Consider the following 18,761-nt stretch of genomic DNA (forward strand, 5'->3'; position numbering starts at 1 on the left):
ACATGATTCAAAGACAAAAGTATTACCTTCGTTTGAATTGTTTAGAAGCCTGGGACATCGTTCTTCATGATGTCCCTTCTCATTACAATTCGAACGTAGAAGAATATAACTATCAATTGTATTTGAAGAAGCAGCTTTGTTAGAAGCTTCATGCTTAATCCTTTTCCTCTGATTAAAGTTTGCAAAACCAGGATGTGGCATTGCAATCAGATTCCGTTCATATGCTCGTAATTCTGCTTCGAGCTTATCCATGTCGGAAGAGTTAAAATTGTTGATCATGTAAGATACAACAAATGTATTGTACTCTAGAGGAAGACTATTAAGTATGAATTGTACCCATTGTTCCTTTGATAATTCAATTCCAAGTAGATTTACCTTTTGGAACTTCAGATCCATCATCAATAGGTGTGAGTTTATGCAACTACCATGATGCATTTTCACACTATAGAGTTCATTTGCAAAAGCATTTACTAGGAGTGGGTCGGGGTGTGGGTTGTTCATATTGGCACTACAAATATCAATAAACAGAAGTAAGGTTTTGGTTCAAAAATTCATACACAAGTTCAGAAAATAACAAGAAATCACATATATTTATAAAATACTAAAATTTAACATATTTTATTTTCTAAGGTTTTCAATAAACTGATACAGTGTCCCGTTTAGGCGAGAGTCAAAGCATCATCCACTGATTAGAATTGTCAATTCATCTAAAATGATAAACATTCTAGCAACCTTTTATTCGATCGAAAAGAGAATCTGACGTTGTCCCGTTTAGGCGAGAGTCAAGGTCATTCCTATTTCATGAGCCTCCACCATTGTTTCATACTTTTGTAAGCCCTATAATAGTCGCCACCATTATGGTGATCTATTCTAAAATAAACACTTACAAAAAAAAAAATACTTATCTTTCGAGATTCTACGGCGTTAAATTGCTAATTAACGTTCCTCCATTAGAGGGGATTACTCACTAAAATAATTAATTATGTAAAACCAACAATAGAGATCGAATGTCTCTTGATTAAAGCTCATTATTTAAAAATATATATTTTATTTAATCATTTATTTTATTCTATATTTTAATAATGAAAATAAAAATTAAAGTTGGTTAATTGTAAAAAAAATTTAAAAAAAAAATTCCAACTTTAACTAAATTGTCAATTGTTTAATTAAAAAAAATCAAAATTAAATAAATAATTAAAATATAATAAAATAAAATTTGAAAATTTCTAATTTAAGTTGTTATAGATAAATCTAAAATATCCAACTTAAATATTTTTCAAATAACATTTAATTAAATATCAAAAATTAAGTTGTAACCACCTAATTTAAAAGATATTCTATTTTAAATTGATCTTTATGAAAAAAAATCAACTTAAAAAAATATCTTAAGAATCTTCAATAACCAATTCCTAGAATTCCTCAACTTAATTTTGAAATTTCAAAAGATATTCAAATTTAAGTTAACAAATAAAATCAGTTAGAAATAACTAATTTTCAACTTAAATAGGATATTTAATGAAATAATTAAAATAAGCTTCAGAAAGAATCTAGTTAGTTATAATTCTATATTTAATTAAATACAAGAAAAATACATATAGTTTATCTAGAAATAATTTCATTAAACTAAGTGTGTTTTTCTTAAATTAATTTCAAAATATACGAATGAAAAATAAATTCCATTTATTTTGAAATTAATTACGTTGCTAATCAATTTTATTAGGTTAAACTAATTTAATTAACTTAGTACAATTATCCAAATCAGGCAAATGGGCCTTCACAGTTGGGGTTGTTCGTGTGAGGGAGGGCTGGGTTCAGTATGCCGTACCCACTGCTATTGGCCCCCTAACTCTCACACAAGGCCCAAAAGAGAGGAATTTAACCTTGAAATGAACAACTGTTATTAATTGAATAGGCCCAAAAACCTAAATGGACCTAAATAAAATCTATCATGGTGTGACATTTTATTTAGCAACCTAGTTCATCTTAATTAAAAAAAATTAAATGAACAACCTATATGCATCTAAACATAAAGTAAACATATAGGCTCACACAGGCACAAAATTTGGATGGATCCTATCATGTTACTAGGTCAGACACAAATGAAAGAAGAATGTAAAATTTACTTGTTACAAATTATTTACTTGATCTATTGACAATTGGACTATGGGTTAAAATCAGATCATTGGATCTGTCAACAAGTTAACCATGGCAATTTAGATCAAGCAATAATAGGTTTTAGAAAACTTACAAACAATCTAAAACACATACTCCTGCAACAAGTTGGATAGTTGGATGTATGAATTATTTAATTTTAAAATAATTAATTAAAAAAAATCGAAAATAATAAATAAAAAATATATATTTTCGATTTTTTTAAAAAAATTAAATAAAAATAATTATTTAAAATTAAACTTACAACTTTGAAAAATTAGGTTTAACTAACTTAAATATATTTTCAAAAAAAAAAATGCTAACTATCTTTTAAATTTCATGTTATTTTATAAATTAAATATTCAATAAAATAAAATGATAATTTAATATCCTTTTTTCTGATTTTATAATTTAATTTTAAAAAAATAACAAAATTTAAAAAGTTAGCAAAATATCTTATCTTTATTCAAAATATCATGATTATAATAATCTTATTTTAAAATTTAAATAAGGTTAATTTATTTTAAAAAAATAATTTAAAAAAAAACTAATATCTGACCTTAAATTTAAAAATAAGATTAAATAATCAAAATTTAAAATAAGATAGATAATTAAGCAAAAAAATATATATATATTTACCTATTTTCAAGTTCAAATTACACTAATATCTTAAATTAATTTTAAAAAATTCAATTAATTTAATTCTGAAAATTAGAATTGAAATAAGAATAGTAAATATCTAAATACAAAACTACACAAAAAATCGAAAGTTAATTCCATGAAATAGCATGAAAAATCGAAGAAAACGAAAAAAAAAAATGTGAGTTGTACGGATGGTATGCACAGCATACCATCTGCGCGCGCACAAGAGGAGATATGGCCAAGAAAACTCGGCGCAAGGTGGTCCTTGCATGATTTCCGCGCGCCGAATGGGGTATGAGACACCCCTGTGCGTGTTGCTCGGACAAAATCTTGTCCGAACACGCATCTGGCCGAGTGAATGGGCCATCCGCGCGCGCGTGGGATAGGTGATCACCTCATCCTTTTTCAAATCTTCAAAAAATCATAACTAATTCAAATAAAATCGAAATTGAGTTCTGTAAAAAAGTGAATTGCTTAATTTTTTCCAAACTATCCAATAAAAATAATTTTAGAAACGAAAATTCAATTATTTTCATTAAAGTTTCACAAGCATCAATCAATCATCATATAACACACAGATCAACATGAAACCGTCCAAATCACACACAAATCATTTTAAGTCCAAATTTCTTGAAAGTAAATCAATTATCATGGCTCTGAGGCCAGTTGTTGGAATTATTTTACCAGGATCTTAGATCTACTCACAAGTATGTTATTTAACATCCTAAATATGAACTTCTAAAACGATATGAAATAAATACATATAAAGTATGAGAAAACTTACAGTGGTTGCAGAAGAATATAATGTCTCCTTCCGCTCAGATCTCTAACCCTTGTATCCTTTCTGTCGCAGAGTATCACCAAGATCTCAGCCCGAATGTCCTTCTGTTGAATTTGGATTCTTCACGATCTTACACACTATGATTGAGGTACCACTTGATGTGTGTGGGCACTACTCTATCACTTAAGGGTTTCGAAGTTTAATAGTGAAGAAGAAGAATTAAAGTGGCAGCTAGGTTAGGGAGAGAAGGCACTCAGGTTTTCTGAAGAAAGATGTATATTTTTCTGAAGCCATCACTACCTATTTATAGTAAACCACTAGGGTAGGGTTAGAATTATTTGACATTAAAATAATAAAAAAATAAATGATAAATCCCTATAAGAGTGGCCGGCCATGTAAGTGGATAATGAGCCCCACTTTTACAATTTTGCTGTTTTATCATTTCTGCAGCTCTTTTTCTCAAAAATGCCAATTTTCTAATTTAACCATTTAAATGCCAATTCCAATTATTTAATAACTAAAAATTAATTATTAAATAATAATGTCATTTAATCTATTTATTTATTAGACTAATCAAAGTCTCTTAATTAACAAATGTACCCAAGAAACTTTTTCTTCACAATTTTGCCCTTGCTTAGTGAAAATTCATAAACTAAACATAGTCTAATTTTAGAATTATAATTGATTAATCAAAATCAATTAACTGAGTCTTACAAGCAGTATTATCTCAACTAGTATGGGGACCATGGGCCTATATATCCGAGCTTCCAATAAGCAGACCAAGAATTTACCAAGTAAATTCACTGACTTATTAATTCTTTGTTGCATCCACGCATAGAACTCAGAATTGCACTCTCAGTTATATAGAACGCTCTATATATTCCACCATATAGATACGCTATTAATTATCCATTGTTATAATCCTAATTTGATCAATGACCCTCTATAGATGATTTACATTGAATATGGATCCAAATTACCGTAACACCTTTCAATGTATTTTATCCTTAAAACACTTAGCTCTGTATAAATGATATTTTAGCTAAGTGAAATGAGTACTCAACCATTTATTTCTATTTAGCTAAGCTCGAAGGAAATCATCATTTCACTTTCTATTTGCCAGATAGGAGCTATAGATTCCATATCTATATTTAGCGCTCACACTCAACTGCACTACCATGTTCCCAAAATGTACGTATCACCCTGACCAAAAAGTAGGCTTAACTAACAAATCAAAGAACATGTGTAATACTCCTGAGATTGAACCTAACCATATCAGGATTAAGATCATTTGATCTAGGATCAACTAGGTGATATTGAATCGAAGAGATATTACAGTAAATTATCATATCTGAATCAAAGTTCAATATCGGTCCCTTCCGATGCATACTCCATGCATCCAACCCAAGCTTTACTTTAACCAATGCTCTGGAAAGAACATAGCACTTATCCACGGTACGGTGCAAGTAAAATATGTTGTATATTTTCATATCAGTTAAACTCTGTGTTCTGATAAATCTAGGAATATATATTCAATCACATAATCTCGATTACTTTCCACTGTTCTGACGACACAATAAAAAAGAATATAAATGTGAAAAAGGTTTGGATGAATTTATAAATCAATTAGACAAGTAAATGATAACATGAACCAAATGACACACAAATGAGTGATAAATACTTCTGTTTCTTTATTGATATTTAAAAGAATAGGGATTACATTGAAATGGATTTTTATTTAGGGCATAAAACCCAACATTTGATTCAATCACTCTTCCAATTATCTCATTTATTAATTTACTATTATTAGGTTAAGAAAAACATATATGGATTGCGGTTTCTTAGTTTTTAAGTCCTACTCTGTTTTAATTTTTTATTTCATTTATGAATTTTCTATTATAAGGTTAATTCCAATAGTATTTTTAGGGTTAGAATTATAAGGAGTACTAACCTTAATTAATTTTAATGTTGTGATCGTGTTTATATGTTTAAACTATTTTAGTTTTTCCCATTAATCTTGTCTTTTGACATGGTTCTTTAGTCTTTTCCTTTTAGTTTTTTCTGGTTCGAGTCTTGTCTTTTGGCATGGGTTGTGTAGTTCGGAATCATCATGGTGTTATGGTAGAAGCATTCAAGAATGGGAAGATTGAATGTGTTCAACCCGAAATTGCTGAGATAATAGGCATTAAAGAAGCCTTGAGTTTGATTGCAACTCATTCGTGGGATAGAGTCATGTTGGAAACAGATAGCTTGGTGTGTGTCCAAGCGATTCTCAGCGGTATTTTTATGCCTTCACAGTTTGGTATTATTGTTCAAGATGTTCGAAATTTACTTTTGGCTTTATCTTTTGTTGAGTTGTGTTTTGTAAAACAATCTACAAATAAGTTGGCTCATTGCTTGGCAAGAGACTCTTGTTTCTCTACAGGTCGTGTGCTTCAGTTGGAGGATTGTTCCTCTGAAGTGCATTCTATTGTTTTGAACGAATTTATTAATTAATAGATCTTATAATTTTTATTCAAAAAAATAACTTTTTACATTTTAATTATGTATTTAATAAAATCTTTATACATTTTCAATCAAAACTTAATGCTTTTGTTAACTTTTTTTTTTTTATACATTTTTATCAAAAAATAAAATTAATTTTATCCTTAAAGCATTAGACCACAATTATAAATTTGAGCTAAATATAACATTGATTTATTTTTCTGAACCAAATTTAGCATAAAATTTACACCGTCCATTAGAGATGGCCTTACATTGGAATGATTTTTCCTCTATTTTAAAAGAATAACCATTCTACCAAAATAGCGTAAAAATTATATTAAAATAATATTTCAATACTTTAAAAATACAACTAAACAAAAATTAATTTATTTCTTTTTTATTTCATTCTATTTCATTTGTAGGAAAATCATTCTATTTTTTAGTATTATTCTTGTGTAATTGTTGTAATTCATTGCTGCATATTTTTAGGGTATAGTTAAGAGTTTTATTCTGTTATTATTATTTGATTTTATGTCCCTTTTAAGGGATTCTTGTACATGTTAAATATTTTAACATGCATATTTCTGAGAAATAATATAGAAAAATTACCCTCTTTGTTGACTTGGTATCAAAGCCAACACACAACCCTAAACCCTAATCCCAGCCTGCCTTTCTCTAATCCCTTTCCACCATGTCTGAAAGCAGTGAGTCAGCCACCACAAAAATTAATCCCTCTAAGACCACTATTGTTCTAGCCCATAAGAAAACAATTGAGAAAACCCAGATTTGTAAATTCTTGGCTGGTCTCACTGTTGAGTATGATGAGGCAAGGGGGAGAATTATTGGAAGGCAGCCCTTACCTTCTATTGGCGAAGTTTTTTCTGAGGTTAGAAGAGAGGAGAGTAGGAGGAGTGTTATGCTCGGAAAAAGGGTTGTTGGCACTTCTATTGAAGGATCAGCCTTTGCTGTTGGAGGAGGCTACAGTAAGAACACTCCACATCTGCCAAAACCTGATGAGAAACCCCGTGTTTGGTGTGAATTTTGTAATAAACCTCGCCATACTCGAGAAACCTGCTGGAGAATTCATGGAAAACCAACAAATTGGAAGAGTAAGGCAGAAAGAAATAGTCGCAACCCTACTGCAAATGAAGTCGAGGCTAATCCTTTCACTAAGGAGCAGATGGCTCAACTTCATGCATTGCTGAAATCCACTTTGTCCTCATCTAGTATTCCTAATGTTTCTGTTGCATAATCAGGTAAAGAAATAAATGCTTTAATTTGTTTCTTTCCAAATTATGCTCCTTGGGTAATTGATTCTGGAGCTTCTGATCATATGACAAATTCTTCTAATTTGTTTAACTCCTATATACCTTGTTCAGGTGATAAAAAAGTTAAGATTGCAGATGGTAATTTCTCACCTATTGTAGGAAAAGGTCTTATAAGATTCTCTGAAAGAATAGATCTTAAATCTGTTCTTCATGTTCCTAATCTAACCTGCAATTTTCTGTCTGTGAGTAAATTATCAAGGGATTCTAGTTGTTGTGTAATCTTCCATGAATCTTATTGTCTTTTTCAGGACCAAAGTTCAGGGAAGACGATTGGCGGTGCTAGGATGATAAATGGTCTCTATTATTTTGAAGATGATATTTCTAAGAATAAAATTGCTCATGGGCTTAGTAGCATCAGTTCTTCTTCTGTTTATGATCAAATAATGATTTGGCATTATAGGCTAGGTCATCCTAGTTTTTCTTATTTAAAACACTTGTTTCCCACTTTGTTTAAAAAATTGAATCCTTTGTCTTTTCAATGTGAAAGTTGTTTATTGGCCAAAAGCCAACGTAAATCTTATTCTAAAACTATTTATCATTCTTCCAAACCTTTTTATCTTTTTCATAGTGATGTTTGGGGACCATCTAAAGTCACCACTAATTCTGGAAAAAAAAATAGTTTGTAACTTTTATAGACGACCATACTCGTCTTTGCTGGGTTTATTTGATGAAAGAAAAAAATGAAGTGGAGCAAATTTTTTCAGCTTTTTACAAAATGGTTGAAACTCAGTTCCAAACAAAAATCAGCATCTTATGAACTGATAATGGAACTGAATACTTTAATAAAATAGGGTTGTACAGAAATTTTCGTAAACCGCCCAACCCGAATAACCTGACTAAACCAAACCGACAAAACCGAAAAAAAATACAAACCGACATAACTTGACAAAATTCTAAACCGCCCAATCTGTAAATTGGGCGGGTTGAATTTTGACCCAAACCGCCCAATGAACCCGCCCAAACCGATTTAACCCGATTTTTCAGTTTTTTTTTTTTATATATATATATTATATAATATATAATAATATATAATATATATTAAAAAAAACCCAAACCCTAAATTGAATTTAGATTTGGAATATTATGTATTTAATGTTATTAATTTTTATTTTAGTTGAATCTGAAAAAAAAAAAAAAAAAAAAAAAACCATCCTAATTCGGGTACAGAATTTTTTTTTTAAATTGGGCAGTTTGCATGCAGAATTTTATAACCCGATCTTTATGTTGGGTTGGAAAATATATAGTATAAACCGACTAAACCGACCGATGTACAGCCCTATAATAAAATTCTTGGAAATTTTTTGACAAAAAAAGGTATTTTGCATCAGTCTACTTGTCCAAATACAGTGGAACAGAATGGTGTAGCTGAACGAAAAAATAGACATTTGTTAAAAACAGCTCGTGCTATGATGTTTTATATGAAAATTCCTAAATATTTATGGGGTGATGCCATTCTTACTGCATCTTATTTGATAAATAGGATGCCTACGAAAATTTTGAATTACATTACACCATTGCAAAGTTTCAAAAAATTCTTTCCAGATTCTAGGATTCACTCTGATTTACCTTTGAAAATTTTTGGTTGTACTGCTTATGTCCACATTCCTAAAAGGTCTAGGTCTAAGTTAGATCCTAGAGCTGAAAAATGTATTTTTTTTTTTTGGGTATCCTCCTAATAAAAAAAGGATATAAATGCTTTAATCCTATTACTAAACGTGTTTATATAACTATAGATGTGTTGTTTGTGGAAAATATCCCTTATTTTTCGCAAAATTTAATTCAGGGGGAGAATTTAGTGGAATCAAATTTTTGGGAGACGGTTGAACCTTTACCTAAGACTTTTGACACTGATATTAAAAGATTAATCCTATAATTGTTAAATCTGAATTTGGTCTGTCAGATTAAGAAATGCTACGATTGATTAAAAATCGTAACAACCTTGAACCTGTGGTTTATTCAAGGAAGAATGTCACTGAAAGAGTTAGAGATCATGTTATCATCCCTGTGCCTAGCCAATTGCCAGCCCTAGACAATGGTTCTTCAAATATTCCAGGTAATTCTTCATCTTCTATTCCTATTTTAAATTCAAATTCTGATCCTAAGCCTACCCCAGAGTTAGCCCCAGGAAATCTTGAAGTAGATAATCTTCCTATTGCTCTTAGAAAAGGGACTCGTGCATGTACTAAACATCCTATTGCCAAATACATATCCTATGATCACCTATCAGAATCCTATAAAGCATTTACTATTAAAATTTCTGAACTGGTTGTGCCTAGAAATATTCAGGAAGCACTAGATGACCCGAAATGGAGGCTAGCAATGTTTGAGGAAATGAATGTTCTAAAAAAGAATGGTACTTGGGAGATTATGATGTTACCAGAGGAGAAGAAAATTGTAGGATGTAAGTGGGTATTTACAATAAAATACAAAGCTGATGGAAGTGTTGAGAGATACAAAGCTAGGCTTATGGCTAAGGGATTTACTCAAACACATGGAATAGATTATCAAGAAACATTTGCTCCTGTTGCTAAAATTAATTCTATTCGTGTGTTATTATCTCTAGCAGTCAACTCTAATTGGCCCTTACACCAGTTAGATGTAAAAAATGCATTTCTTAATGGAGATCTAGAAGAAGAAGTGTTTATGAGTCTTCCACCTGGATTCGAAGATCACTATGGAGCAGGAAAAGTGTGCAAGCTGAAAAAAGTCCTTATATGGACTTAATCAATCTCCTAGAGCCTGGTTTGAACGTTTTGGTAAGGTGTTAAAGTGTTATGGGTATACTTAGAGTCAAGCAGATCACACAATGTTCTATAAACATTCAGAAGAAGGTAAGGTGGCTATACTAATTGTATATGTGGATGATATTGTGCTGACTGTGGATGATTATAGTGAACTCAAAAAGTTGAAAATAAGACTTGGTGAAGAGTTTGAAATCAAGGACTTGGGTAATTTGAAATACTTTCTTGGAACGGAGTTTGCAAGGTCCAGAGAAGGTATTTTTGTTAGCCAACGCAAGTATGTACTGGATCTTCTAAATGAGACAGGTATGATGGGCTGCAAACCTGCTGAAACACCTAGTGAACCTAATGTTAAACTTGAACCTATAGATCTGAAGAACGTGAAGGATCGAGAGTTGTATCAAAGATTAGTCGGGAGGCTAATTTATTTGTCTCATACACGACCAGACATAGCTTTCTCTGTGAGCATAGTAAGTCAGTTTATGCATTCACCTGGTTCAAAGCATTTCGATGCTGTTTACAAAATTCTAAGGTATCTTAAGGGAACGCCTGGAAAAGGTCTCTAGTTCAAACCACGAGGACATCTAGAAATTGAAGCTTATACTGATGCAGATTGGGCTGGAAGTATGGTAGATAGAAGATCTACATCAGGTTCTAGTTACGTGGCGAAGCAAGAAACAAACTGTGGTAGCTAGAAGCAGTGCTGAAGCTGAATTCAGGGCTGTTGCTCATGGTATCTGTGAAATGATTTGGATAAAACGATTGATTGAAGAGCTGAAGTCATCACAGTCAACTCCCATGAAGTTGTACTGTGACAACAAGGCAGCAATTGCAATTTCCCATAATCCAGTGCTTCATGATCGCACAAAGCACGTTGAAGTAGCCAATCACTTTATTAAGGAGAAAATTGAGAGTGGTCAAGTTTGTATGCCTTAAGTCCCTACCGAACAACAAGTGGCAGATATCTTTATAAAAGGATTATGTAAAAAACAGTTTGATTATCTAATTGGCAAGCTGGCTATGGAGAATATTTTTAGTCCAGCTTGAGGGGGAGTGTAGGAAAATCATTATATTTTTAGTATTATTCTTATGTAATTGTTGTAATTTATTATTGCATATTTTTAGGGTATAGTTAAGAGTTTTATTCTGTTATTATTATTTGATTTTATTTCCCTTTTAAGGGATTCTTGTACATGTTAAATACATGCATATTTCTGAGAAATAATATAGAAAAATTACCCTCTTTGTTGACTTCATTACCCATTATAATCGCATCCTTAGATAGTTGTCAAAAGTTTCATCTTCTCAAATTCATTCATCATCCAAGTCTTTCTCCTCCTCACCAAACATAGCTTTAGACACAGAAAGTTATTGCTATAATAATAGGGGTGTTTATCCGATCTGATTCGCACAATTTTACTCATAGTGCACCTGATCCGCACTAAGTGCGAATTTCATATTTTAGATTCAATCTAATCCGCATATCCACTCAAATCTAATCCAATCAAATCTGCAAAAGTGCAGATTGTATCGATTATTTTAGATTAGTTACTTTTTAATATTAAATTATTTAATATTTATTAAAAAATATATATATTTCACATTACTAACAATAAAATAACTCAAATTATTGTTGTTTTATGTCTAAACTACAAACTAAAGTAAACAAAAAAATAATAAAAAATTTAAAGTAAGAAGAAAAAAGTTAAATGTATAAAAAAATGTTGAATTTGTTTTAGATTATATTTTTTTTAATAAATAAAAATAGAATATATAATTTATCTACTATATTTTAAAATATATTTATATGATATGTATTAGATTTTTAAATTATTATTTTTACATTAAAATATTAATTATATATAATTCTTTTATGATTATCTATAAATATTTATAAATTGAATTTGATCGATTACTTTTATATGTCAATCAACATCCAATCCGCACAATTGCGGATTTTAAAATTTTCAATCAATCCAATATGCACAAATACGCATATCCGCATTTTGCAAATTAGATTAGATCGTGCAAATTGGATTAAATATTTTATAAACACTCCCCTATTATAATGGCTGTTTGAGCAGACAGGACAATTTTATTTCAAATGGTGATATATGTTACAATTTATGAATTTGAAGGACTAGTTGAGTATGAGATGGTAAGAACATGATAGTAAATGGTGCACTACTATTCCCCAAGAAAAAATTAAAAAAGAAAATGGTACACTACTGCACAGAGTCAAACTTATTTTACATTTGAAAAAAAAGAGTGACAGGAAAAATCCCACAATCAAGAAGTAGTCATGTACAAACTTGCGAAAGCTCCTTTCTAGCCCTACAAGGCTATAAAAAGAGTATTATCCTGGTCCAATAGTACTAATATCAAAGAACTGATCTAAAATCTGCCCTGTTCCAATGTTTCTTACCTAACAAGCATTTTTCTTAATGGATAAATTAGAACCAATGCAAAGATCTAGCACTAACAAGCTAAGAAATGGTGTCATGTCAAAGCATTACAAATGATCTCTGAGAAAGATACAAAATCCCAACCTAATGATGAAATTGAAACTAATGGCTAAACAAATATTACAGCACCTACCAACTTACATTTTTAGTTCTGGCTGGGCAAAAGTATCACCAAAACATATAATTCACAATCTGAGGGAGGATGATACTAATGAACCCAGAAGCTCATCAATATTCCATTCTTACAAGAGCATTTGAAACGCCTGCTGTACCGTACTGCATCCAATCTTTTGCACATATGAGGGCTTCGACGGTCTCAGGCCGCAAGGAACTTCGGTACCCATCCATCTCTTTGGCAGTGGTATCAAATATAGATTCAGAAGGAAGTGTGGATACTGGAATTGACAAAATGTCACGAGCCATTTTTGAAAGAGTTGGGTACTTCAGTTTGTTCAGTTTCCACCACCCCAACACATCAAACTCTTGGACACGAGGCAACAGAGACTCGTCCAAATACTGGTCCAGCTCTGATTTCATCTGTTGGCTTGTGGTCTCCATGATGTAGACATCAAAATCTGTGAGTCCGTTGTCTGACAAAAGAGTTCCTCCTTGCTGTTCATCTGTCCTACTGTTGCCCGAATTTCCTTCTTCGGCATAAGTGGGAGTCAAGGGCAGAGGAAGGGCCACATATTCATGAAAAAGCTCATGAATTCCATCATCAACTACCTTGATAAATGTGGGGGCATCTTCACCATAGATTTTGTTGAAACTAAATTCAACTAACTTCATTTTGAAGCGAGGATCCATGACTACTGCAGTTGCTAAAGCCAAGCTACACTCCTTCCAGTATTTATCGATTTTTTCCTGCATTCTTTTCGTCAAGGCATTAATGAAAGGATCTTCACTTGTAGCTGCACGAACGAGCTCTGACTGAATCTTCCATACTTCATGGAAGAAAGTAATTGCAGTTGGGTTAGTTGTGGTAGTAAGGATGTTAACTGCATCAAAGAGAAGCTTCAAGTACATGCATACTATCTCAACCTGCTTCCAATCATCCATGGACGGGGCTGCTTTGTAATCGGGATCAGATGTATCCAAGCAAGAGAAGACTTCCTTTAACTCGGAAGCAGCCACTAGCATTTGATAAGTTGTATTCCATTGAGTTTGGTCATCTAGAGACAGGGTCCTTTCACTTGGGACCTGAAGATGTTGCTTGAGCTCAAGGAATTTTTCCTCGTGGGATTCTGAAGTCTTCACAAACTTCACACTTTCCCGAACCTTTCTGACATTTTCATGAACCTCATACAAAACATCCTTAGCAATACTGCTAAAAGCACGGGCAAGGCAATTCCCAACCAATAATTGGCCATTGAGGATAAGTGGGTTTTTAATGGACAGTAGTGGCCTCAGATTTTCAAGTGCAGCATCACTGAGTGGCTGATTATATGTAAGAGAAAACAATTTGTTCTCCAAACTCCAATCATGAAGACAAACAGCAACAGCATGGCTAAAGGCATTATCGGAGTCCGGATATGGTTCCATCACAACATTAAGAAGTCTCTTTTGCAGCTTCCAATCACTATCAATAAAGTGACCGGTGATAAAAACATAGCCAACACTTTGACTTGAAGTCCACAAGTCTAGGGCAAGGCAAACACGACCTGGTATGCCCTCAATAAACTTCATAAGGTTCTGCTTTTCCATTAGATACGTTGCAACACAATCCCCTTGGACGGTGTTGAAGCTTACCATGTTGAACTGCGGCTGAAGATTCTGAACAAAAGTTAAAAACCCTGGATGCTCAACCATATGAAGGGGGTAATCATGCATAATGATCATCCTAGCAATCTCATGGCGGCACCTATCAGGGTCAAACATAATTTGGGGCACACTACTGGTTCTGTATCGTCGTTTTGGTGGATCAGAAGGGCTATTGCCCGCTCTTGAGTTAGGGGTATACGGGCTTAACTGGTTTTTATCCTGGTTGCGAAGCAATGCAGGGCAGGTACCCTTTGCAATATGGCGTTTTAGGTGGCTTGTACCTGCAACTTTCGAACCTGTACTATATGCAAAACTTTGCTTGCACTGCTTACAACATGCCCTCCGACATCCAGCACTCACAGTTTCAATTGTGAAGTGCTCCCAGACTATAGACTTCTTCTTCCTCCGCTTGTTAGGCTGAGTTTCTGGATTAGTTATCTCATTATTTTCATACGAGTTTGGAGTCTTCTGTTCGTAAGGGGTTAACATCTTCTCCTCATAAGGGGTTAGCATCTTGCCTTCATCAGGGGTTTCCATCTTCTCACTGTCAGGGGTCTCCAAAATCTTATCTTCAAGAGGAGTAGTCACCATTTGGTCTTCAACATGGTTGATGACCATCTGGTGTTCCATGGGGGTGGAGACCATCTGATGCTCAACCATCTGGTGTTCAACCATCTGGTCTTCCATAGGAGCGGTGGCCATCTGGTGTTCAACATCAGTATTCACCATCTGGTGTTCGGCCTCAGTATTCACCATCTGGTGTTCGGCCTCAGTATTCACCATCTGGTGTTCGCTATCAGTATTCACCATTTGGTCTTCAACATGGTTGATGACCATCTGGTGTTCCATGGGGGTGGAGACCATCTGATGCTCAACCATCTGGTGTTCAACCATCTGGTCTTCCATAGGAGCGGTGGCCATCTGGTGTTCGGCCTCAGTATTCACCATCTGGTGTTCGGCCTCAGTATTCACCATCTGGTGTTCGGCCTCAGTATTCACCATCTGGTGTTCGCTATCAGTATTCACCATCTGATGTTCCCCATCAGTATTCACCATCTGGTGTTCGCCATCAGTATTCACCATCTGATGATTCTGGTGGTCAACAGGAGTAGAAATCATCTGAGTTTCAACACGAGTGGTGACTACATGGGTATCATCATGAGTGGTGACCAAGTGGGTTTCATCATGAGTGGTGACCATATGAGTTTCAACATTAGTAGAGACCATCTGGTCTTCAACAGATGCAGCCATCTTTCCTTGCAAGTATAAATATCCTGCTTTTTCCTTGCAAGTATAAATATCCTGCTTTTTCCTTGCAAGTATAAATATCCTGCTTGGCAACATAAACAATATCCAAAAAAATGTCAGCCGGTGAACCATCAGAGAATAATATAAGTAGACCAAACTTGTGGCATAATGAATAAATAAACACTGTTCCAATTCAAAATCAAACATATTAGAAAGCTTAAATAGCTTCTCAACTCTATTTCACCTAAAATTGAAAATTATACTCCTTACCAACATCTTATTACTTTCCTAAATTCAAAATTTAAATTAGACACCTGACATTAAATTATCACACACAAATTCAAGTGACAGGGTAACTCAAAGGATCAACTCTGTAATTGAAAGACAGGCCAGTTTGAATCAGCATTTAAAAGTCTGGACTATAATTTGCATGATTACAAAAGAACAAACTCAAGTGCATTCGAAGTCTACAAGTTTTGAGGTTGCCAAATTGGTACTCCATTTTGAAGAACTAAGTCGAGTAGTTCAACTCTACTCCTTCACACTTGAGCACTTTTACTTAATAATATCCTGAGAGGCTGAACTTAGGTACCAGTGCAGTACAGCATCTAAAGTTAACCTTACCTTGTCCTTTCTAGTTTGAATACACACTATTAATCATGCTCACTTTAACATGTTATATGTGGTTACTATACTATTACTAGCAACATCAAACAAGAGAGTGATATAAAACTCTCATATGGGAGTAATAAAGACAAAAGGCATTGCTTTAACATCTTTTCCTGCTTAAGTTTTAATTTTAATGAAGTTCTGGGTATGTGGGATGGGGATCACTGCTGTTTTAATAGTGTCAGTTTTTTCTCCTTATGTTGGGTTTGGTGCCAATGGAGTCGGACTTGTTTTGTTTACTGTTGAAATATGCAGAGTTCTATAATACCATATGAAAGCCTTAGCCGCTTGGTGTTCGAACTGCCCAAGCACTATCAGCTAAGGCCCCACAAAAGGGTTGGGCTGGGCCCACCAAACCAAATGGGCCGGGAATTAAAAAAAACATTAAGTCAATCTAAACAGTTTGACCAACCTAGATTCAATACAGTCCATCAGATTAAAGTCCATCATAGATCTTCAAACAAGAATAGAACATTTTTAGAGCCCTAACCATGGATCCTATTCCAACTTGGGTCATAATCAAAACAAGACATAAAATGCTATACCTTCAAAGGGGCTAAAAATAGTTCCAGAAAATATTAATAATAATAAATATAGTGAACATAAAAAGATGAAAAAAAGGATTTTGATCGAGCTTGGGCTTCCCAGAAAATAACTCCAGAATACAAGCCCGCCCAGATCAAAGAATAAACACGGATCGTCCCAAAGCTCAAATTTAAAATTCAGTCATAATAAAATCTGAACCTTTCTTCCCCAACTAAAAAACCCACCACAAAACAAAAGAAATATATATTTTCACAAACAGAAGATACACACATAATCGTATACAACGACAGACATACAGACCTACACACCACCATAAACAAATTTCAAACTCCAATCTCGAACATGAAATCTTAATCCAAACAAAAACGCTATCAATTTCAAAGGAAGACCCAAAATCCAGATTCAACAACAAAAAATGACAATAACAAAAGTGCTTAAAAAAAAAAGTAAGGGCTTTCATTTTTTACCGAATAGTAATTCGAAACCGAGAGCAGAATCTTCCGTTGAGGCAGAAGTCGAAGCTCGGAGACCGAGCTTCAGGGCTCCGCGAGAGCTCGAGATCTAGGGTTTAGCAGAGAGAAAGAGAGAGAAAGAAGAGAGAGAAACGACGCCAAACGAGACAGAGAGAAAAATGGTTTGGGCTTTTTTCGCGAAACGAACCCGAAAACCTAATTGGACTCTTTTTGGGGTTTGAAAGAGCAGTGGGCAGTGGTTAGACTCGTTAAGAGATAAGATTTTGGGGTAAGATTTCGAACCTATTTTCAGTCTTCTTTTTTTCTTTTAATTTATTTTTTTCCTTGGGTTATTGGACTTTCTTTCTTTCTTGGTTTGGGTCTATTATTGTTATTATTATTATTCTTGTTATTGGTAAATTTTAAAACCAAAAAATAAAATAAAATAAAAGAAAAATAAAAAGAAACGGAAGCCCACCCACCCTAAGCCGAACCTGAGTGAGTGAAGTGTATTGTGGTCCGTACGTGTAGACCGAATATAATGGACACTTCATTGTGTTGTTTATCTAGTGGGGGCCCACTTGAGCTTTGCTCCTAATTTCTCTTTTTATCTTCTTAGCCCATTTGTTGTGTCCAGCAACAAATATTTTATTTCTTTCTTCACAAGCCCTGATCCAACCATGGGTGTATACTGTATATATAGATTACATATATATATGTAAATAAAATTCAAACCCAGTTGAGACAAGTTCTTTTGAGAGACATTTTTGTTTGTTTAATTTTATTTGAAGATATATTAATTAAAAAACGATTTAATTAATAAAATTTGCAAAATTCAAACAGTATATATATGAGGAACAAGTTTATGTAATTTTATAAAGGTACTCTTTAGTGGACTAATTTATTAAATTTAGTTTAATTATTTGTAAGATAGAAAATTTTATAAGCTTGTATAATTTTATTGAGATTTTCTTTTTTTTTTTTAGATGAATGTTGATCTAGTTTTAGTTTGGACTTTTTTTTTCTTGCAAAATAAAAAGAAAATTGGAATGATTGCTATTAAGAAAATTTTGCTTATGATAATCATGTCTCACCTACCGGATTTGAATATTAAACTTTAGCAAATGCTTTTCTCTCTTTTTTTTTTTTTTTTTTTTTGGCGGGTTCAAAATTAAGAAAGATAAGTAAGATGTCAAATCATGGTATACATTATAAGTAGGTTCGTATCTATATCAATTCAATATATAGTATGTGTTGGAGAATAAGTTTTATATTTAGACAAAATCAAGATTAACAAAAAGGAAATTATAGTATGTTAATAAATGTGTTTTTCATAACAAAATTAATATTTTTTTTTCATATTTTTTAGAATTAGAAGTAAATTAGTTAAAGATTATGGTACAACTATATTAGTTTTGTTAAAAATTTTGAATTTAAAAGTTATATCGATGTTTTTAATTTTCTATGTGTTGTTGTGAGCTGTTGGTATATAA

At 32.9% G+C, this 18,761-nt stretch overlaps 1 protein-coding gene across 3 annotated transcripts; it reads right to left on the reverse strand.

Moving 5' to 3' along the window:
• Positions 1–12,362: 12,362 nt before the first annotated feature.
• Positions 12,363–17,739, reverse strand: LOC115724828 (zinc finger BED domain-containing protein DAYSLEEPER). Of its 3 annotated transcripts, none has more exons than XM_030654174.2 (2): positions 17,284–17,739; positions 12,363–15,683 (listed from the first exon to the last, which is right to left on the reverse strand). In XM_030654174.2, exon 2 carries the CDS (start codon positions 15,602–15,604, stop codon positions 12,821–12,823), a length of 2,784 nt encoding a protein of 927 aa, XP_030510034.1. In that variant the 5' UTR covers positions 15,605–15,683; positions 17,284–17,739; the 3' UTR covers positions 12,363–12,820. The 3 variants fall into 3 exon arrangements, with proteins under 3 accessions (XP_030510034.1, XP_030510036.1, XP_030510035.1); XM_030654176.2 differs by having other exon boundaries at positions 12,363–15,627; positions 17,284–17,655; XM_030654175.2 differs by having other exon boundaries at positions 12,363–15,655; positions 17,284–17,655.
• Positions 17,740–18,761: the final 1,022 nt, after the last annotated feature.

Source organism: Cannabis sativa, chromosome 6 (assembly GCF_029168945.1).
Source record: "Cannabis sativa cultivar Pink pepper isolate KNU-18-1 chromosome 6, ASM2916894v1, whole genome shotgun sequence".
In the NCBI taxonomy this organism is placed as follows: Eukaryota; Viridiplantae; Streptophyta; class Magnoliopsida; order Rosales; family Cannabaceae; genus Cannabis; species Cannabis sativa.